Here is a 25,000-nt window from a genome sequence, read left to right on the forward strand (position 1 = left end):
AAAAATTTTCATCAGTAAATTTATGACATTCATCGCAACTGTTATTAAATCTTACAGGATCATTAGGTAAACGTTTTCAGAGAATTTTACAGTTGATATTTGGAAAAATAAGTGAGGATTGTTATTCTCGGAAAATTCAACAAAATAGTGTAAATACAATTGTAATTCCCTGACTCTAATACTAATGAACTCCATGGCGAAATAGAAAAAATAAAAAAATAAAATATATATATATATATATATATATATATATATATATATATATATATATATATATATATATATATATATATATATATATATATATTGCATCGCTAATTTGTACTTACAAGCACGGACATTTATGAACGACACAAAATGTTTTGTATAAATTATGCTTTGCTCATCACATGAGTAGCGATGCTTGTTTAGTATGATCTCAAATTATACCCTTTATCAGACTTTTCCACTATTATTTACCTAAATAGGTTTATGTAATGAAATTTCATTGATTAAATTCATTCGGTTTCACCGTAGTTTATACTATATTCTATTTCTTCCCAATTAGCTAGTTTGCTAATGCCGCTTTGCATAAAAAGTGTACAAATACATCAAGCAAGGCCTTTTCAGAATTCTAATACTCAACGTGCCAATGCATTTGATTGATAAAATCAATAATTCTAAGATAGATGAAATTCTTCAGATCCTTCCACTTTTCATGGACATAACAGTGATCTTTTCATTCATCAAAACTCTACTTCCTGACAGTGATTGATCATATATGTAAAATGAAACTGACAGGATATAAACCACGTAGGAATGCGAAACTAATCCCAGACTACATTAACAAGCAACAAGTTATAAATACATGCACACTGTCTAAAATGAATTGCGTATTATTGTATTTCGATAAATACAAACGGGGAGAATGAAAATACGGACAAGCTGATCTGTGAAATTAATTCAATCACACAATTTAGTGGCAAAACTATTTGCTATCAAGCGAATCTATCAAAACAGACATAATTATTCTTCAGAAAAACTTAAATATGTTATGTGGTGCACTAATCATTTACCTGTTACTAATACTTCCTTTGTGTGAGTGCTCTTGCTTATCATTATTACTATCATAAGTAGTAGTAGTAGTAGTAGTAGTAGTAGTAGTAGTAGTAGTAGTAGTAATCACACTAATAAAAGAATTATAAACAAATATATATCTGAGGAACACAATTTGTTCAAACCATCATCCATGTATTTTACTCGCTATCGATATAGTACTTTCAGTCGACATTGGGTAGGCAAATGTCTGCAAAGATTTCTGAATGGAGAAACGGTTTATTCTTGGCAACGGTGTGACCAAGTAATTCATTATGTCGCAGAGATCCAAGTTCAACCCTTCTCGAAAGATAATAATTCATATATCTAATTCCCGTCTCAATTAGATCACCGTTCATGAATTTAAAATGAAAAGTTAATTTAAGACTGTCATTAACATTAGTTTTTGTACCAGTAGCTTAAGTGTAAGTGATGGAAACGGGCAAACATTTACAATGAAAGCCCTAAACTTAAAGGCAGTTAATTTATTAGGCAGCCTATCATAGCAAAAAGAAAAAAAAAAAAAATAAATAAATAAAATAAAATAAATCAATGAAAGACATCCCTCAATATAAAGTTCAAACTGTAATAACATAGAAATATTTTCATGAATACGTAGCCTTTGGAAAATAAGAAAAAACACTTACGACACTGCTCAAAAATTCTATAATAATTGAAGTAATAGACCTCCGTCATCCTGCAAGAAAAAAAAAAAAAAAAAAAAAAAATATATATATATATATATATATATATATATATATATATATATATATATATATATATATATATATATATATATATATATATATATATATATATATATATATATATATACTGTATATCAATAATAACAATAATAATGATGAAAATTCAAGGAATCGAGAAGCTTTGACCATCTACTGACGTAGACATCGGGAGTTTCCAACTAACCCAATTGAATGAAAGTTAATTTAAGATGGCCAAGCAAGAACTTTTAAGATGAAGAAAAAAATCCTATTTACAAATTCTGGGAAAAACAAAACCATGTCAAGCAGAATGTGTCTAGAACATAAAGATTCTCGGACGATGCTATCACCTGGGCTGTAAGACAGTATTGCATTAATTGAAAAAACGCAATTTCTCTTGCAATTAGTATTGTTAATCGTGGTTTTTATGTAAAGAAAGCTCTTTAAAGACGACCTGGTTGTCTCAACATCACGCGATATTTTCAAGTGCATCACTTATTACCTTGGAATTAACGGTAAATCCAGGAATCTTAACACATGAGCTCACACATCAAGCATGCTAATATCAATGAACTATGAATCAGAGCCATAGGATAGTACGGCATATCATAAAATAAAACGGTTCATTGGAGTTAGACCAGATTCAAACCTCCCTGACTACAACCTAAGATAATCCACTACAAATCCCTGGTGAGTTTTTAAGACTCGTCCTTTCTAGTGGGTTAACAACATATAACTAAAACATAAGTAGCACAATTGAAGTACCGTGTTTTTTCTTTTTTTTTTCTTGATCAGCTATCATGACGCTGTTAAAGACTTAAAAACACAAGTTTAAAATAGGTATCTAATGAAACAATCGGATCATGGGTCCACGTTCACTAAAATTGTTTATATATATATATATATATATATATATATATATATATATATATATATATATATATATATATATATATATATATATATATATATATATATATATATATATATACACACATATATATATATATATATATATATATATACACATATATAATAAAGACACATAAATACACAAACAACATCAATTAATTTTCCGAAACAGGTGGAGACTCCAGATCATAATCAACATACCAATCACCAACAAATTCAAATTTTCAACTAATGGAATCATGATATTCTCATAAGAATTTTTCAACTACATTTGCCGATTGACAACTTCACACAACCACCGTGGGCTCACCAATAAAGGCCTATAACACCCAGGATACACTGCACCACTAACCACTATCTTGAACACCTCTTTGCAATTCCTGGATATAGAAGCATTTCTATTCCAATGCGTATATACAGGCATTTGGTTTATAAGTCTAAGATTTTGAGCCTCAATTAAGACAGGAACGGCAACTTCCGAATGTCAGCAGAAAAATTACAGAGCAGATTTTCAAACGTAAGAGATGATAATCAGGAACGCAGTTTCTAATGATATTCGATGTTCCAAATTTTCCTTGTCATTTTTGTAATAATGGAAGATATTTATCAGTATCAGAGCAGGTGTCACAGAAATGTCTCTACAACAGTAATGGTAACTCAGATATAAACAAAGCAAGTTTCTCTCTAACTCGTGGCTCGTCTTCTATACATATCAGGGACCCGTTCCTCAAAAATTCATAATGGACTCTAGAATGTCCAGGGCTAATCTATATAACACAATACTCATGTCTGGCGGCTTCTAAATATTTTCAAGAATCTACCAGTAACTCTTGCTGTGGAGTATAAAGATTTCTTCGAGTTACAAGTCACCACAATGTTTTAATCTCGACATTTATTATGTAAAAATTATTTTTTCTCACTTGTTCTATAACATAAAATACATAAATTTAGTGTGTATATATATATATATATATATATATATATATATAGAGAGAGAGAGAGAGAGAGAGAGAGAGAGAGAGAGAGAGAGAGAGAGAGAGAGAGAGAGATAAATACATACAAACATATATAATATAACATATATAATATAACATATATATATATATATATATATATATATATATATATATATATATATATATATATATATATATATATGATCAGAAAATAGCTTCCGACCGGCCGGGAATCAAACCCTGGTCCAGGAAACCTGAATGACAGTGACATAGGCACTTAGTCACCGAGTAATACAAAAGTCAATGACAATTCTTCTGTACATGTATCTGTTGAATTCAAGTTTTTGTACTTAGAATTGAAATCAACCCATCTTCACCATTGCAGCTAATTAGTATGTTTGTACCTGGCATTCGATGAATGATAAATTGTGCACATGTAGACGTGTTTTTCATATTCAAATAAGCCATTTATTTTAATACATTAATGTCTGGATTTTCTTTTCGACCTCGGGATCAGAGCACCAAGTAAATTTTATGGAATTTGGCTGCATACAGTTCTAAATTATGGTTTAATCATTAAGTATACACGTGGAAATGTCAGTTGCGATACTCTTTTTTGGAGACAATTTCCATAAAGAGAGACACCTTTATATATATATATATATATATATATATATATATATATATATATATATATATATATATATATATATATATATCTGCGTGTATACATATATGCCTTCCTAAATTTCTAGTAAGCTATGTAGAGGAAAGCTCCGTTCTCTTAAGGCTAAATTCTTTTCGAAACGGTAAATATTATCTACTAACAAAATACGTTCTCAAGTGTCTTTGCTTACGGAATAATGAATCAAATCAAATTGGACGGCTTCAGCTCGAAAACTATTTGCATATTCGAGAGAGAATACGAATATTTTAACCTTCTGATTTCTTTCTTGAAGAGTACGTTCCTTCCATGTAAAGTAGGGAATAACTTAATCACCTATTGTTTCTTAACAGGTCACAGGTGATACTACTAGTTATATTAGAAAATTTCTTAAATTTTCATGCATCTCATATATTTAAACTATACTAACGGGAGTTTCGAAGACATTTAAATTATGCAAATACAGAATGGCGCTGGGTTGGAATGCAGGTAAACTAGTCGGATATGGTAACAAAATAGTTAGTTGTTAAAACAAAGAAATAGCGACTGCAACTATCAAAAAAAAAAAAAAAAAATACGAGTACCGATCGAAATACATTACGGAGTAAGGAAAATGAAACTAGAATTAATTTGGAATGAAATCTCTTACCTAAATGTACCACGTGATGACGCCAGTCTTGTTTACAACCAATCCAGCTCTGATACACCATATCAGAATAATAAAAATAATAACCTTTCATATTATTCAAGGTTTCAGGAGAGACCTCCATGTGCCTGTGGTAAGAAAGTGTCATCAACAAATTACACGCTGGACTGATGTTGCGTCTGTGTGCGTCGAAGGAGGGGAGGGATGACAGGGGACCAATTTTTTTTCTTTTGGTGGGAAATTCAGGGGTGTGCTGCGAGAAGGGGTCGAGGTCCAGTCCGGGGAGGATTGTTAGCCATCGTCTGCTTACCTGCAAACGCTCTCCATCAGAGTCCATTAACTTCAGAGAGAAATAAGAAGGGATTCCCCTTTAGGGCACTTTAAGGATAAAGGCTTTTACCTAATGCAATTTAAGGAACTAAAATGCCCTTGTGTAACTTCATTTGCCCTCTTTCCCTCTATTTGCATTATGGACATTTTCGAATTTATCACATCTATCGCCCAGTGCAATGGGTAGCAGATGGCACTTCACATAGATGGCTTTGTCTCTCGATCAGAATACTGTCGGCTTTCCTTTTCCTTTTCTGTGCTAGACATTTTTCGGCGTGGTATAATCAATGCTTTGCAGTTCTGAGGTTATTTTCTCTATCTTAGAAAACTTTATTCTAAAGGTTTAGTGGTATTTTTATATAAAAAAAGTAAAAGGGTTTTTCATGCTGAATAAGCAGATTCATTGAAATATCTAACTCTCTTTGAGAGGAAGTATATGGATGGAAGGAATGCAATCTAAAAGAATTCAATATACAATTTATCAACTTATTTAGAGAGAAATTTCATCCACATCTCTGTGGAATAAAGTGGTGTTCTCAAAGGAAAAAGCATAGAAGACTAACAAGAACGACAACATAGAATCATCAATATTGTGGCAACGTTGTTGTTAGGTGCTGCTAACAGAGAGGCAAGGTAACTGCAAGTAAAGTTTATTCAACAGATAACGAGCTATTATACAAACAGTTGAGAGCAAGACTGTCACAAAAATTCAAGCAATATGAAACATGCGATGGCAAATTTAAACGAGGTTTTCTATTATCAGAGCGGGAGAGAGTGAGAGATAAGAAACGCAATAGCATTACAGTGTATGAAATTGTATGAAACACGTGTAGTACAATATAATAGATTTATGCCATAATTATCCGGCCAGATAATGACGGCTTTACACTAGTGTGGTATATAGAAAGAATCACACCAGTGTATTGAAAACGCATAAAATGAAAGTATCCTTTATTTTATACTCCATCTTAAACTGTATTTTTTTTTCATATTTATTAAGATGTCTTCTTTAAATAAAAAGTCCGTTTATAACTAATGTTCTTTTCAGCTAAAATCAAACCCATATACGTTCGTCTTAACTCATTACATTTTGAAAGGTAAAATTGTTCCCTATCATATTTACTTTATAAAAAAAAACTATAAAAATAAGCATTTTAAAAATATTGTTACATATTTGACACTGCTTATGATGACCGTTTGATAATATCATGAGTTTTATCAGACTTATTCTTTTGCGTACAGTTAGCAGCTAGTGAACCTAAACCACCCCTCGTCATATTATGTTTATATATATATATATATATATATATATATATATATATATATATATATATATATATATATATATATATATATATATATATATATATATATATATATAGGTTCATCAATGTCTGCTCCACATGGGTGATGTCTCTTGACTAGATAAATTCTTATAATTACGTAGCCAATGTGAATTGTCTTAAGATCAGTTTCCTCGGTTTTTGGCATCTATATTAATTATAAATTGATTATTTCCTGGTCCATGAAAGCATCTCCTGTCCAGTTTCATGTTTTCCTCTTCTCTATTATGATTCCTAAATTAATTCTTTTCAGACTAGTTAATTCGGCTTATGGTTATGTCTTATAACTGATATATTTTCAAATAATACTGAGATATAAGAAGAGTTCGCCTGTTTAACCAAATGGTCGAATTGTCTTTCGTCAAGTTTCTTGCAATTCTGGTTAATACAGGATTCCTCTTTTAGCTCGCTATATCCAATTTTGCATTAAATGTGAATTTCTATCGATAAGTGTTTTGAACGACTGACTCCTATTGGAATGTTATTTCGACTTTTACTCTGCTTTTACCTAAAGTTATTGACATCAAAGGGACTTTTCCTCTCGACTGGTTTAATCATTTTTTAATCTAATGAGACAGTTTGCTAATAATTTCATTATTTGTTTTGTGTAATGGTAACTGCTTCTTGAATCGCTTCATGAATCCTTGGTTTCTAGTCTGTCTACTTTGGAAATTATATTTCGACTACATTAATTTGGTTTGGGTTTCTGTAAAAATTGAATCCTCATTTTTTTCATCAATTTTAGGTCCCGCTGGCAATTATCATGAACGCTTTTATAAATCTATTTCTAATATACGAAATATTTGCTAAGTATTTTCACGAATTTCAGGCTCCTATAATAAGGGCCTTGAGAATAGTTACCTTTTTCTATTTAGGTTTTTAGGAGTTGTCTTCGTGAGCCTCTATTTTTTTTTTTTCTTAATAGTAATTGTCTCGTCACTAGTTTCATAAATTCAAGTTTTCCATACGATTCGTCGTAATCTGTTATATAATATGATCTTAAAATGGAACTATTTTTTTTTTCCATCAAGCAAATTAATCCACTTGTTTCTGTGCGTATTCATTAGTGCTCAGATGTGGCTTGACTAGCTTTCAAAATTGTGTTTATCACGGGCGATTGTCATTTGATAACTCTCATCAGTTTTATAACCTCTTAACAATAATTGTTCTCGACAATTTCTTGAAATTCCTTTGTTTTACAAAACATCTTATTGGCTAGTATCGTCAACTTTAACGATGCAATTAACTTATTTCATTTCTCTGAATGTTATCTCTCGAGTAGTTTCATTCTCTTCCGAGACTTCATTTTATTTTATTTCTCAACTACTTGTCGTACTCCCTATGTTGTCGAAATGGGGAACTGAAGTTGTCAAGGTTCATATTCCATTTGATAATTAATCTTCAGCCAGTTCCTCGTAGTAATATCAGTTGTATATATTTTCCATGAAACTCTGACTTAAATTTCGCGCAACAAATGAATCTTAATCGTTACATATAAAACCGTTTTCTGAGTCATAATCCTACTACCTAGTAGGGTAGTAGGTTGGCAGGGGTACTAGCCCTCCGTTGAGATACTACCGCTAAATAGTTATAGTCCTTTGACTGGCCAGACGGTATTACATTGGATTCTTCTCTCTGGTTACGGTTCACTTTCCCTTTGCCTACAAATACACCAAATAGTCTGGTTTATTCTTGGCATATTCTCCTCTGCCCTCATACATCTGACAACACTTGAGATTACCAAACAATTCATCTTAAACCAAGGGGATACTGAACTATCAATCAGTGGCCACTTTCCACTAGGTAAGGGTAGAAGAGACTCTCTAGCTATGGTAAGCAGCGCTTCTAGGAGGACACTCCAAAATCAAACCATTATTCTCTAGTCATGGGTAGTGCCATATCCTTTGTACCATGGTCTTTCACTGCCTTGAGTTAGAATTCTCTTCCTTGAGGGTACACTCGGGCACACTATTATATCTTATTCCTCTTCCTCTTGTTTTGTTAAAGTTTTTATAGTTCATAATGGATGTATTTATTCTATTGTTTTTACTGTTGTTATAATATTTATTTTTCCTTATTTCCTTTCCTCACTGGGCTGTTTTCCTGTTGGAGGCCTCTGAGTTTATAGCATCCTGCTCTTCCAACTAGGGTTATAGCTTAGTAAGCAATAATAATAATAACACTAGTTCGTCAATATGAAAACAAATGACGGAAATATCAAGGGATTAATTTTCTAGTTTTCCCATTCTGGTCATCATTGATCAAGAGACCCACCAAAATCCAGACAACTGCATTTCAATGTCATCAAAGTGCCATATCAGATAATCTAGTTCTTTTAGGATGGAATGAAGTATTGAACTTTGCATATATCTGTCTATATGGATTACTTCTAAATACAATACAATGCTAGTCTGAAATTTATATCATAAAATGCAAATCTTCTAACATCCGTAACATGCAATGTTATCCATTTCAATTTTACAACGATCAAAATATCTAGGCAAAGCAATGCGTTTCAAATAAAGTGTTTCATCATTTGCTATGCGTTTTCGTCATACTAGAAAAAAAAAATCACAATTTTGAATGAAATGTAAAAATTACTACGCTTGTTCAGAATGATTGCAAAGAAACCGAAGACATCTTATAACATGCAATATTTGCAAATTTCACATAAAAAGAATGAAATGTTATCAAGAGTGTAAAAGAATATTCCCTTTTTTTCTTTTCATATATTTACATATTAATTTTTCATGATTTATGTGTAACGAAATGGGCAAAACCATGCTTGGTTCTACTTTCGATCAACAGACAGCGCTAACCACTATAATTTAAAAAAGAACTTGGAAAATTATGTATATTTAGTCAAATCTCTCTTCCAAAAATGTTGCGAGATCTAATATTGCAGCGCAGTGGCAACAAAAACTGTTGTTATCAAGTACATTGGTATTAGCAACTTTTAGCGAGACACGTCACCATTATGCAGTGGTTAATTATGTTATCAACTCTGCTTATTGTTACCATGCTAAATTGCATAATCGTGTTACCAGCTTGCGCGATGTAAGTTTAATGGATGGAGAGTTCGTTAATTACTGGATGAGAGGATATTTCATTTGTAAAGTTTTTCTATTTGATATCAAATACCAGTCATGTCATATTTTCAGATTAAGCTCTTCTTTGACAATAATTTCGCTTAACGGAGACTAATGAAGGTATTCTGAACACTAAAACCATTCTATAACTACAAAATAACTGCCTTCGCCAAACACATATGAGCAAATTCTAAGATTAGAATTAATTATCTTTCATTTCCTTTGGAATTTATTTTCGTCCAGTATTATCATAGGGTATCTTGAAAAAAAAATTGTACAATTGGTTACCTTCGATGATGAGGATATGGATGATTATTATTTCCAGAGATTTTCGAGAAAATGTCAATTTATCACGGGAAACGATTTTATTTACCATAATAATAATTATCCATGCACACACACAGAGACAGACAGACAGACACACACACACACACACACACACATATATATATATATATATATATATATATATATATATATATATATATATATATATATATATATATATATATATATATATATATATATATAGATTGCATATGTACCTCTAAATTAGTCGTTATCATTTTGTATTTAAAATTTCCCGTCGTGCAGTTCTCAGTGGAATAGCCTTATTATGTTACAAAAATTGAAGTAATTAAAAATATATTTATCAATAGCATTAGCACTTGTCAAGTTTGATACAATAATTATATCCTTCACTGCCCTCTATAATCCATTACATTTTAAAAACAGCTTTGATCCTACAAAATGTGTTCATATGCCTTGCTGTAGATTCTGAATTGTGCTTCCTCATAGGACAAAATGTTTTACAAGTATTTGACATTCCCCATGGCAACGAAACACCCAGGAGACTTTCTTTTTTCTTTTTCTTTCAGGACTTTCAATTTCAACAGAATCGTCTCTCCATTCGCAACAGCAAGGTACGAAGCAACGTGGGAATCTAATTAAGTTGTCTTTCAAACTTGAGGGAAATATTCATGACTTTTGTTGTCTGTGGTTTCGGGTTAATTTCATGTGTCTGTGAGAGTGTTGGCGATTATGTTACCCTGTTTGTTTGGCTGGACGAAACAAATGCGAATTCTTGCAATGAATTCTTTCGTTTTAATTTGTTCGTTGCACCTGCACATCTATAGAATTATTTCCGGAAATATTGCTATGCAACATGCAACGTAATTTTAACTAGAAACGTATCTCTCAATATGGAACGTCAAACTTCAAACGCAACCGTAGTTGAGATCGTAACTCTATTGAATAACGTAACTGTAATTTTTATAGAATATACATTATAATATAAACTTATGGAATATATATTTTATTTGAAATGTAATTCTAATTCAAAACACAACACCAATTTCAACGCAACTCTAATTAGCAAAGTGTATCTAATTTAAACTTAACCATAATTTTCGGCATAAATACAATTTGCAACGATTATTTAATTGGCAATGTAAAATTAATCTGCTAAATAAGCCTAACTCGTAACGTAATTCTAATTAACAATGTAAATCCAATAGGAAACATTACTCGGAATGACACCATAACTTCAGTTGGCAATATACCTCTAATTTGCAATGTAGTTGCAATTTGCAGCGTAACTCTACTTGACAACGTAACTCTAATTTGAATTGGATTTATTGGATTAGATTTATGAATTTGAGCCCAATAACAGAATGCTTGGACCTGGGAGGTCATTCAGCCCTCTCAAGTGTTACAGGGTGAAAACGCCGCAATTGCACACCAGGAACAAATTGCAATTGGACAGTAAGATATAAAAAAGGGCCGAAGAGACGTTGCAAAGACCACTATGTAATGCCTACAGTGCACCATATGAAGTGTACTAGCACCACTACTCCATTACGGGATAACTGAAGTTTGCAAGCGAATTCATGAAATACCTTTCTCCACATATTGAAAATACAGGCAAAATAACCGAAGACAGTTTGGTATTATAAAAAATTGCGAACACTCATATGGACTTGCTCTGTAGACTCACTATCTTACCAATCATGAATTCGACATAAAAATGCATATAAACAAAAATCAAAATAATAAAAATCTAAATCAAATAAATAAATAATCAGATCAATATACATTATTACAATGAGTAGTTTTAAAATGACATTTTAGTTTATAAGAGATATACCAAGAGACATTAAACAGTCGAATGATAAATAAATAAATGTAAGGAAAAAATAAAAGATTAGATACAAATCCATAAAGAAAAGCTGAGAAAGGAGTCATTGTTAAAGGATAATTTAGTTTATGAGAGATCTGCCCAGAGTATCTAAACAATCAATGGGTAATTAAATAACTGGAAGGAAAAATCTTAACATTTGAATCTACAATAAAATTTGCCTCAAAATGTTTCTACGTAAAGAACATTTATTTGTCCCCAATAAACTTTGATCAATGATAAAAAAAAAATCAGAAACCAAAAGTCTTACTGTTTTGTAGTTCCCTCACATTTTTCATAACCGTGAAGAAACCAAAAATCCTCCAATAAATAAATGCAAAGTCGTACGCAATTAAAAAAAAAAAAAAACGTTTTACCTGCAATGCTTTGCTAAAGGGAAATCCTTTTTATTGGGAACTTGCTACACAATTATCAATAAAGATCACCCTCTCCTTGTCTAGTGACAATATTAGACCAGATAAGCGTGGTTCAAAAAACCAACAAGTAAATAATTTCTTAATCATCAATTAACAAAAAAAAATTATATGTAAGATGAGAATATATCTCTAATTTATCAAAGATATTGGATAAACACAGGAAATGTAATAATACGTCTTCCCCTTTCGATACCTTACCATCGGATATCAAAGATAATTAAATGGAAACAGCAATTCTCCTTTGAATTGATTTTCTATCCGATTGCGACAGAAGAAATCCAGCTTTAACACAGAGATAAGGAGGAAAGATGGAAGACTAAAGGAAAATAGAGGAAAAGGAAAAAGATAAAAAGGAAGGACGGAAGTGAAGAAAGGAAATCCACACAACTTTGTTCAAGCAAAATTGCATATTGATTTGACAGCAAAAAACAGATGAAATGAAAAAAATACTCCTATTTATCTATATCAGTCTCTAACAATTAGTCCGTTTATCTTTTGATGTCTTAATTCGGAAAAGGAAATAGTCACATATATCTTCGGTATCAAAATAATATTTCATTGTAAGACAGCAAAAGTATCAATAACAAAGTAATGATACTAAATCACAATCCAACAGTTTTATCCAAACTAATGATATTGAATCATCAGTAACAGGGTGATAATTCTGATTGCAAAGTTAAAAGCAAATTCAATTAAATAATACTGAATTTCCGGCCATCGGCAGTTTTATTACAATACTCTTATTAATGCGAAAACACTGAATAACCGGCCAACAGCAGTATCCTAAAATCATTGAATTCCAGACCAACAGCAGTACCTAAGCAACCACACTGCACAGCAGGCAAACAGCAATATCAATGCAAGAATAATGAATTGCAAGCGCCCAGCAGCATCAATGTAATAATACTGAATTTAAGGCAAATGATAGTGACAGCGCAATAATATTGAACGCGTCTACGCCACATGGGTACTGTCCCCGTTAAGATGAATTATAAAGCACGAATAATCAAATATACTACTACATGATATTGGATTTTGTACAAAAATTACATTTTGCACATATTTGAAGAAGAAATAGAGCCTTTACAATATATAAAACATAAAACGTTATTTATTGTACAAAAAATCTTTGTTATTTCATTATACTAGTTACCATTCTATGCATGTACTTATCCTTTGCATACTTCTCTTTGATTCCTTGTGAACGAGATAACTAATTCTCCCTTATAGTAGGAACACAATCTGATTTATGCCCTTACATCAGCTGCTTTGATTACTTCATGTTCCTATTTACAAGGTAAAAATTAATATGTCTTCACAATAACTGACAGAATGCTATCAATTATTACACACAATACAATGAAAGACAACCCTCCTAATCTCATGATCTATAACTCATCTCAAACAATATTTTCAACAAAGTGGCATTAAACAAATACAAAGGAAACCGTTCGTCCGACAGGAAGTCTACGGGAGATAAGAACATCAAGAGATTGAGTGACATTCTTTCTCCGGAGGTAGAATAGCGCTCTGGAAAAGTTATGGGTCTTAAGTAGGACGTATATTCGACCCATATTTCACGCTCATTGAACTTACCATATCTCCTTTCATATTCTCCACGCACTCCTCTCTTGTGCTCAAGATGTTCTTTACTGGCTTATATTACTTTCTCTCTCTCTCTCTCTCTCTCTCTCTCTCTCTCTCTCTCTCTCTCTCTCTCTCTCTCTCTCTCTCTCTCTGAATCTACATGGTAATGATGTATGTATGTATGATTTTTTAAGAGAGCAGGCAAAGGCCAAGGTACAGGATGAAGTTTCGTAGTTAAAAACTTCAAAGAGGATTGCTACGCTTCTGAAACGTAATGATACTCTCTGTAGCCTCCATAAATTAATAAGAGAAAAAACCGATCATAGACTGTATTACCTCAAGTAGATGCAGGTACCACTGTACAGATGCGTACACTGACGGACGGTGGGCAAGTGAGTGAATTAGGACAAACATACCGGTACTATAAGCTTCGACATAGGTTGAAAGCACCTTCTAAAGTTAAAAAATGAAATTGCCACATCCATACGCATATATATATATATATATATATATATATATATATATATATATATATATATATATATATATATATATATATATATCACCTATGGATTTTTGTACCCGGAGTGCGGAGTATTAGGCTATTACACCCTGACCAAGGTCATTAGGTGGGTTTCCCTTATATGAGAGGAGTTGGTGAGACTTACAGGGACATAACGCTGTTTATTATGAGAAAGGGGAAGGTGAATGACAGGATTTTCATTGAGAAAGTAAAGCATAACAGAATTGGTAAGGGAAGTGCGGTGTTGTGTACAGTAGCAAGGAGCAAGTTAAGTTAATCAAACATTTCTCGGAATCAGTTGTGAAAGCTGTAAAACAATATCTATTGCAATAATTGGTAAAGATGAGACATGAAAAGTAACAAGGATACATAGTGCTGAAAATTGTTATTAGATTCGCTTAAAAAAATTTCAATGATTAGAGAAATTGGTTTATGGCAATTTGTTAGCAGGACAATGGCCAGGTCTTGTAAACGCTTTGTCTGCACGGCCCGAGGTTGTTAAAAGTATTTTATGGATTGGGTGACATGGATAGTTTTAGGTAGTGATTCATTGTGTGAATTGGAGATTTGCGAACTTGACGATGACGAAATCATGGACTCCAGCTCGTCCTAGGGTATCCTCGCTGAGCAAGTTTATAAACCTTATTTGCAATAATATAAAACGTTCCAATGTCTCATTTATGGACGCAGGCAAGGCACATTGTATATATATATATATATATATATATATATATATATATATATATATATATATATATATATATATATATATATATATATATATATACACAGTATATATAAGATAAATTTTGCACATTCAGACGTGTTTTTTTCTATTTCAAATAAACCATACATCTTGAATACATTAATATCTGGATTCACTTACCAACCTCGGGATCAGAGTTTGGAGGCGAAACCACTCAAAGACAATAGCATGTGACCAGCCGGGAATCGAACCCTGGTCAAGGATGCTTGTATGACAGTGACCGTACCATTCGGTCACTGTCATACAAGCATCCTGGACCAGGATTCGATTTCCGGTCGGTCTAATACTATTGTCTTTGAGTGGTTTCGCCTCCAGACTCTTATCCCGAGGTAAGAGAATCCAGACATCAATGTATTAAAATACATGACGTATTTGAAATATCTATCTATCTATCTATCTATCTATATATATATATATATATATATATATATATATATATATATATATATATATATATATATTGCGTGTTTGCGCGAGTCTAGATATATATATATATATATATATATATATATATATATATATATATATATATATATATATATATATATTAACAGGCTATATTCAATAGAACTTTTAATGTCATTAGCCACAAAAAATCTTTAGTACTTTGGATTATTTGAGTGACATTAGCAGTTCATCTAAAATTTGACCGGCGTCATTTATGAGGTTCCAATCTACTCATGAATGGCATTGATGGATGCCTGAAGCCGAGTGGGTGGAGTTTATGACATCCATACGTGTCTCAGAGATGTGGACCGAGTTTATGACACTCCCATGTGCCTCCATGAAAGACGATATTCTACGTTGATGCTTTTCCTCGAGGTCTAAATATGTATTTAGACTTTGATTTTCCTCATACACGCCATATAAGATCGCCAATATATTCTTAAATCAGACCATATAATATATGATATTTCTACTTACTATCTTATCATAACTGACATAAAGCAATAAAAAAATATTTGAAAATATAATTGTGTTTTTTACCACTACAAATCAGTTATATTTATAGAAAGTTATTGAGCTTAACAAATGTACACTAATATTAGTTATAACTTAATCTCGTAAATTACTTTAGGATTGAGTTTGGAAAATAAAGAGAGAAATTTGGATTGTTAGTTAGTTAAAAAGAAAGCGATTGCAAATTTGGTGATGATTTCACAAATTTACCGTTGCGGACAGGAAGCAAGAACGATTCTAATCAATAGCTTGTTATTGATATCTTTACTTATAATGTCCACTAGAATTTCTGTTTTTATTATGGAATATTATACATGATATCATATATGTAAATTTTTTTTTTTTAAAGTCGACATGCAAATAATAGAGGTTTTATTTTTTCTCTCTCGTTCTTTATTGAAAAGCTTAATGACTAGAACTGATATGACTAGTAAGCAACTCTGACCAACTTGGAAAAGTACTTCATTTTTATTTTGCTAGCTGATAGAAGAAAAATTACATATCTCTGTTGATTACTTTTGGAAAGTAATTTATTGCGGCACAGGCGTGGGCTATCGAGATTTCCTACCTTTCACCAGTCATTTATAGTATTTTCTCATTTTTTAAAATATCAAAATATCAACACATAGCAATGTTTTATAATTTTTGATAATTGCATGATTTTCATAAATGCTAGTATTGATCCACAAAAATTTTCAAATTCCCTATACTTTTGAGATAAATACTCAAGATGATCATTTGGACAGGATTTGAACTTACTCCTCAGAATCGAAAACAAATGAGAACTATCCAGCCAGGCATACATTAATTCCTACTCAGATATACTGTACTTATTCCTGTCGAAATCGGGTATTTTGACTTACGAACGAAATCAACCAATATTCAACAGGACAGTAAACTGTAGTTTGTACCACGTGGTTATTTGTACTAGTTTTATCACTAATAGGCGTACACATGGCTTTCAGATATTCAAATATTGAGTCACAAATAGTCTTTTAAATATTGAATTTACTATACCTTAGGAGTATATACATATAGGGAAATTCAATTTTGGTAAGTGCTGCTACCAGCGCCAAAATTCAAACCTTTGCCTCAGAATCGAAATAACAGTAGACATGAGTTCATTCCGACTCTGCTGTGCATATTCTAGTCGAATTTACGTATTCGTACTTAGAACCGAGATCAACCCAACTCAAACATGGTATTCACTAAGTTATTTAATTGTTAATATTTCAACATGGGGTACGGTATGCTAATGGAATTATTGGCGACTTTAACTGCATGCGATGGGCTAGCGGCCACTGCGGTTGAGTTAGCGATCTCGATTATAACTCAAAACTTCATTCAGCATTAAATGGGTACGAACAGTTCGGTAGGTCAAGAAAAAAAACCATGGGACTATCAATTCTACCCATAAACAGCTGCTGAGGTACTAAAAGACTACATGTACTGTTCTGGTACCAACCCCTCCAGGTGGGGGAGGCAATGGAGCATGAGAAAGAAACACCGTGGGAAAAATGGCATCTAAATCACACACGCCAGCATCAACTCCTCCAAATGTAATGACTACCTAAAACAGTGATAGCGATCAGCAATGCAAGTAAACAAGATCAGTAGAGTACGAAGAACCATTAAAATGCATTACTGTAAATCAATAAGAAACATAGCAGAAATGAAATGCTCTCATAGACGATGGGAAGACTAATCCATTACCAGAGGTGGTCCCAAAACATATCTACACCAGAGATTTTAAGCGTCGGGATAGTAATAGTTGATGCTTCATTTAGGAATTGAAAGCCCAGAAATTTCCGAAAAAAATAGATGTAAAATCAACATCCTGTAAAGTGACAATCTGTTTTTATTGGATAAATAAAGATATAACTATTTGAAATACATTGTTTTCAAAAGAATAAAAAAATTGTGGAACAAGGCGTATTACATACCTCCAACAAATGCGTCAATATTCCAACTGTGAGAGTGACAGGTCACAAAATAGCCGAATTTCTGAGCAATGGTATTTCAGAGAATCGTGTTAAAGTGACACAAAGGTTGCTGGTACTACAGTCGTTAAAATAGCTCTTGTGCTTAAGTAATAATCCTCGTGATATATAACGACCGTGAAATGCAAGGATCTTTGATGGGTTTTTTTTACGGAATTTGATACAACGGTGTTGATTTGTGATCCTTATTCTTTATAATCATATGAATAATCTCCTGAGTGCGGCCAATTAAGATTTCATGAAATGAAAACAGGATGACACCGTCAATGGGTATATTAGTAGACCTTTCTGACTGCACCTACTTGGATGCGTTCTCTACCAGCGATACTCTGCTAATGATTAATCTCCATCACCACCCATTCTCGCATATTTCTTCAGTATCTTTTGCTTGAACTCGTACAGATCCCCATTATAACGCTCCCGGATCCATTTTTAACATCAGAGAATCGTTGTTGAAACCTTCTCTTTTCAGATGTAATGCCATAAATATGCCTCTAATGGACAGTGCCCATTAGCGTCGGGCTACTGAGTGCCACGTTGCTGGTCTATCTGTTTTAGTACAATGGATTCGCAGGGGAGTGAATGGCTGTTATCCGAACTAAACTTTAAGGTCGATTTGCCGCTTGCATTAAGGTAAACTTTGCTACTTAAAGCCCGTCTTCTTTTTCTTGTTATTCATTCAACTTATATTGTTATGACGCATAAATCAAGGTTAAATCTCTTCGCTGTACAACATCGAAAGATGCTTTTTAATACATTTCTAATTTATACATATAGAGCAATTTGTACGGCAATATTTCTTTTTTTTTAGAATTAAATTGTCTCCTATAGCATCAAACCCACCTCACACACACACACACTCTCTCTCTCTCTCTCTCTCTCTCTCTCTCTCTCTCTCTCTCTCTCTCTCTCTCTCTCTCTCGTCGTAGATACTTTCTCATTTTGTCTCCAACAAACATATTCTCTCTTAAATAAGGAATCTATCTCTTTTTCGTGGGAGTCATCGGACATTATTTCTATCACTTTATCTTTTATCAACTCTCTCTCTCTCTCTCTCTCTCTCTCTCTCTCTCTCTCTCTCTCTCTCTCTCTCTCTCTCTCTCTCTCTCTCTGTTAAATTTCCCAGGTATTCAAACAGATGGTTATAAGAGTCTGATGAAGTCCCATAATTACATTCGACCTTCGCGTTGAATAAGGAGTCATTACTCCGTCTTGACAGAGTATAATTTGACTTCAACAGCAAAACGAAATGAACAGTAGAATTAGACTAATTCGAGATGTGGCAGGTCTAATCAGGGAAGAATATCAAAACGTAAATGGGTTGTGCTACACGTTTGAATCACAAGAGATCATTAACATAAATTTTCGAATAATACATAAATAGTAGGTTATTTATAAACGACTTCAAGCAATATGTCTCTAGAATAATAATGTTATCAGGATAGCTTAGAGTAAATTGTATTGCAAGATATTCATTCGATTCAATCAAAATGCTTTTGGATTTATTACTGCCATTCCATGGTAATTTAAATGACATCAAGCATTCCAAGCTAATGCACGACAAATTCCCATTTCCAGTTCTTGGAAGGGATTCTCCTCTGCATAAGAAAGAATAAGTTTACTGCGAAATAAGAATTCAACTGTAATGCCGGTCTAATGTCAGATAAAAAGCTTTGCCTTTTTATAATTTTCTTCACTTTTTATCATCAGTTCACTTGCTTCTCGTAACCTGCGTGCCTTCAAGAAAATAAAAACAAGCCACTGGTCAATCCCACAATGATACTGTGACAGCTGAATTGGGAATGAAGCCCATTTGCAGAAGGTTTTCACACCATTCGTTGTTACATAATTCTATGCACAAGTCATCGGCAACGCATAAACACCCTGGTCTTGTGACTTCTTACACTTTCTGGATATTAGGGTTCTTCCCTTCCAATAGTCCGTAAATCCCTTTAACCTTTCAATTACTAGGTCTCTCACTCTTAACCTTTACCCTTTTAGTAGGTATCATACTCTTTCCCTTTCACATGATAAATATTCTTAAAACCCTTTGATACCTAATTTCACCTACGCAACCATAATTTCGATATTTATCTCTATATTCTCCGTAGTCAAAATATAGGACAAATCGTACCAACAGATTCAACCTTTCCTCTTTTATTTACATCTAACACTTAAATATTATCTCATAAAAGGGAGTTGGCTGTACAATCTTCAAACATTAACCATTAAAAAATTTGCTCAAACCTCTATCTACATATTCTACCACACCCTCTAATTCTATTATGAAAAGATTCTTACCAATTCAAAACAAATTATTATCTATAACGCAGACATTTTCAAAATGTTCCCCATTCAAATTGTAATCTAGATTAAGACCTTTCACTTTACTCTCATGCTCCTTCTTTCGCAACTCGTTGTAAGCATGCACGAGTCTTTATTTATCTACTCTCCTTATTTGTCTTGCTTTCTCAGTATATATATATATATATATATATATATATATATATATATATATATATATATACATACATATATATATATATATATATATAGATAGATAGATAGATAGATAGATAGATAGATAGATTTAGATAGATATAATTATAACACATATATATATATATATATATATATATATATGCTTATGCATATATATATATATATATATATCAAATTAAATACATATTTCCTTTAGAAGGGAATAGTAGCAGATTTAAGTCTTCGAAGAATGAGGCTGTTAGTCTTACAACTTATATCATGATCAAACAAAATGTTGGTACAGATAAGTGACCAAATAAGTGACAGTCTGGTATCTAGGTCCTCTAACTTCTCTCTCACTCACAGTACATTCCACCAAACTGAGTATAATTTCAACTCGGGCACACGAGGTGGAAGTCTTCGATGTAATTGAGTTAGAATGACATAACTCTCTCTCTCTCTCTCTCTCTCTCTCTCTCTCTCTCTCTCTCTCTCTCTCTCTCTCTCTCTCTCTCTCTCTATATATATATATATATATATATATATATATATATATATATATATATATATATATATATATATATATATATATATATATATATATATATATATATATATACATATATATATATATATATATATATATATATATATGACAGATATGTGTGTGGGCTTCTGGGTGTATGTATTCACTTCTTAAGCCACATAAAAAACATAAATAAAAATGTATGAGGTATATTGCAATCTTGTCTCGGACTTTTGCCATGTCTTATGGAGTAAGAAGTGGGAGAATACTAACCGTAGAAAAAACAACAACAACAACAACAACATCTTTCTAGAAGGTTGGGTGGTTATGGTCATTGTAACACAGCTTACAGCATTGCATCATAAGGTAAAGGTTGGAATCCTAGGCAGGGGAAATTTACCCTATACGATTTCCCTTAGGTGCTAGTAATTTTCAGAGATGTGTAAATTCCACAAAATTGGGATAAATGTTGTGTGCAAGAATTTACAATATATCATGAATACGTTTGTATATTTATATTCTAACTTGAATCCATAATTGGAATTCAAAATTGAATTCACTCAATATCAGGATTAATTCCCCATTTTTTTTTTCTTTTCAAGATAAGTGCTTATCTCGGGGTCATTATTCATACCTATGCATCCGAGTAAAGCGTAAATAAATCCTTATTTTTTTTCCTCACAAGGTTATTTTTCCCTGGAGGAGCCCTTGGGGTTATCTTTTCAACTAGGGTTTTAGCTTGACCAATAATAATAATAATAATAATAATAATAATAATAATAATAATAATAATAATAATAATAATAATAATAATTAAACACTAACCATTGGGCTATTACGAGATATACAAATTCATTCCGGTCTAGTTGTACATATTCCTATCGAATTAAGGTATTTATAAGCAAGACTCGAAATCAACCTCTCTCCACCTTCACAGCTCAGTGTTAAGTTAGTGGCACGTGGTTATCAATAACAGCAACCCCACTTTTTTGGCCGAAAATTTATTTTTCTATCTTTTTCTTCGAAAAAAAGTTAAAAGTTATAAACTGCATTAATTTAGTAACACAAGAAATTGAAAGACATTAAATTGCATAAATTTAACAACTCATTCTTCATAGGAATTATCATTCAAAAGCAATTTATCGAATAAAAAGTTTTAGGTATGTCAGAACAATAAATTATTCTACTTGTATGTATACGCAGAGGGGCGAAGGAGCGCTTTCCCTGGTGGGGTGGGGGGTAAAGTTTGGAAAAGAACTGACGGCGGGTTTCTGAGGGGCCTCCCCCAGAAATATTTCTTACGAGGTAACACCCTTACACGTGATTTCCTGTTATTACCTGACAGCAGATTGTGCAACAACAAAATTCAATTTTTTGGAAGATTTTTATAAGACCAATTACAATTTGTACACATGGACTATCATAAAATACCGATACCTACTTCATGAATTGACCTTGAACATACTAACGATATTAATTCGCTGCTATAACTTCATTCCCATATGGATAAAGTTAGGGCTATCAGTTTTCTTACCCTACAATGTTTTTACTCACGATTTATTATACCTATCATTTGTTTTTCAATTCCAATTTTAATTTTAAATTTTTAACGGCTTTTATATTTTCTATTTCGTCTACTTCCTATTTCGCGAAAGACAATTATTTAATGTTTGATAATCATATTATTTGTCTTTGATTTTAAACTATGGGGATAAGATATGAAGATGAAAATCTCACAAACAGAGTTCCATAGACTTAATACTGCATTGGTCATATAAAACCAAGGTTTTTAAAATGCCTTTCTTTTAATATATATATATATATATATATATATATATATATATATATATATATATATATATATATATATATATACACGCACACGCGCATATATATATATATATATATATATATATATATATATATATATATATATATACATATACATATACATATATATATATATATATATATATATATATATATATATGCATATATATATATACATATATATATATATATATATATATATATATATATATATATATAAGGAATGAAAGGGCCACTTTTGGAACTAAACTCGCTATGTACAATATCAGGACCCTGTCTAGAGAAGATCTTGCTGTGTTACGTGTCACTAGAAAAGCTAAAACAAATACAGGGGATATGTTAGGATTGATTGAAATTGGAAGAATTGGGGAATCTTATATAGAGTTGAACGAGGGCCATACATTTTGCTTTAGGGGACATCAAAGGAAAAATATACATGGAGGAGGTTTTCTTATTAATAAAAATCCTGCAGGTAACATAAAATTATTCTATAGTATCAGTGATAGAATTGCAGGATTGATGATCAATCTGAATAAGAACTATACAATGAAGGTCATTCAAACGTATGTACCAACAGCATCCAATACAAAGAAAGAAAGACAAACTTTTTATGAAGATCTGGAGATAAAATAGAATCAGCAGAACTATCCAAAACATTAAACATCTTGAAAACTCAAACATTCGTAAACACAATCAGACCAAAATTGAGGAATCCCTAAAGAAAGGAAGCTGCATCAAGTTAATGAAAAGAAGACTTGGAACAGGGTGCCAACACATATTTGCTTTAACGGATGAAAATAGATATATCAACAAAAGAGATATTGTAATAAAAATTGCAGCAGGTTTTTACACATTGCAATATAATAGTGACATAAATAACTTTTCCAAGTGAAATAATGAAACACCTGAGCCGGTACCGAAACTAACAGTAGAAGTAAAGAAACCATTAAAAGGCCGGATAATAGACAAAGCCGAAGATGGCCTAACAAATGTTTTGATAATAGATGGAGGATATTTCATAGTAGTAAATTTTGCTGAACTTCCCACATAATGTTTGCAAGACTGATCTATACCTTCAGCTTGGAAAACATTTATCACCACATTATATCACACACACACACACACACACACAAATACACAAAAGACTTGAAAAATTATCGCCCAATAAGTTTACTCTAAAAAACATATGAAATATTGTTAAGGGTTATTTTAGGTTGATTGATTTGAAGTTTTCTGGCATCCTAAGTAAAGAAAAAAAGCTAGACTTTAATCAACTAAGAGAGCAGGCTGATTTTGGAAGCGGATATTCAACTGGCCATATCCATGTAATCAACCAACTAATGAAAAAATGAGCTGAGTATGAGAAACCAATATCTATGGCATCCAAAGACGATGAGAAAGCTTTGGTTTCAGTCAAAACTTTAGCAATAATGAAAGCCCTTCAAAGACGAGGAATAGATGATACTTGCGAGTATGTTAGAACACTGTACAATATGTATATGGGAAGTATACCAATCCTAAAACTACATAAAGGTGAAAAAAAAAAAATTTAAAAATCAAGATTGGGAAAATATAGGAATTAACATTAATGGGGAATACCTTAACATCGTAAGATTTGCAGATGACATAGTTCTGTTTATTGAATCATGGGAGGAATTACATAGGATGATAGATGTGAATAGAGAAGGAAGAAATGTAGGACTGAATATGAATGAGAGTAAAACTAAGATAATGTTCAATAAAAATACAGCGAGACAACTAATACGGGTTAAAATGAACCTCTAAAGATTGTTAATGAATATACAAACTTAGGACAAACAGCAAGTGTTTCTCCAGGACATGAAATTGAAATGAAGTGAAGGATAAGCATAGGATGGAGAGCTTTTGGTAAGCAGAAAGAGATTATGGAATGTAAAATGCTATTTTCTCTAAAAAGAAAAGTATTTAATCAGAGGGTCCTACCAGTATTAACTTA

General features: G+C 32.1%; 1 protein-coding gene and 1 long non-coding RNA gene across 6 annotated transcripts in view; one reads left to right on the top strand and one right to left on the bottom strand.

Moving 5' to 3' along the window:
• The window catches only part of LOC137627478 (lachesin-like), a 770,122-nt gene that overhangs the window by 400,953 nt on the left and 344,169 nt on the right, over positions 1 to 25,000 (top strand). For all 3 annotated transcript variants that reach the window (XM_068358565.1, XM_068358580.1, XM_068358573.1), the window contains exon 3: positions 10,618 to 10,662. In XM_068358565.1, coding sequence (XP_068214666.1) covers positions 10,618 to 10,662 — 45 coding nt within the window. The remainder of the gene's footprint in view (positions 1 to 10,617; positions 10,663 to 25,000) is intronic.
• The window catches only part of LOC137627501 (uncharacterized), a 742,199-nt gene that overhangs the window by 251,380 nt on the left and 465,819 nt on the right, over positions 1 to 25,000 (bottom strand). The window lies entirely within an intron of this gene.

This window comes from Palaemon carinicauda, chromosome 2 (genome assembly GCF_036898095.1).
Source record: "Palaemon carinicauda isolate YSFRI2023 chromosome 2, ASM3689809v2, whole genome shotgun sequence".
Taxonomy (NCBI): domain Eukaryota; kingdom Metazoa; phylum Arthropoda; class Malacostraca; order Decapoda; family Palaemonidae; genus Palaemon; species Palaemon carinicauda.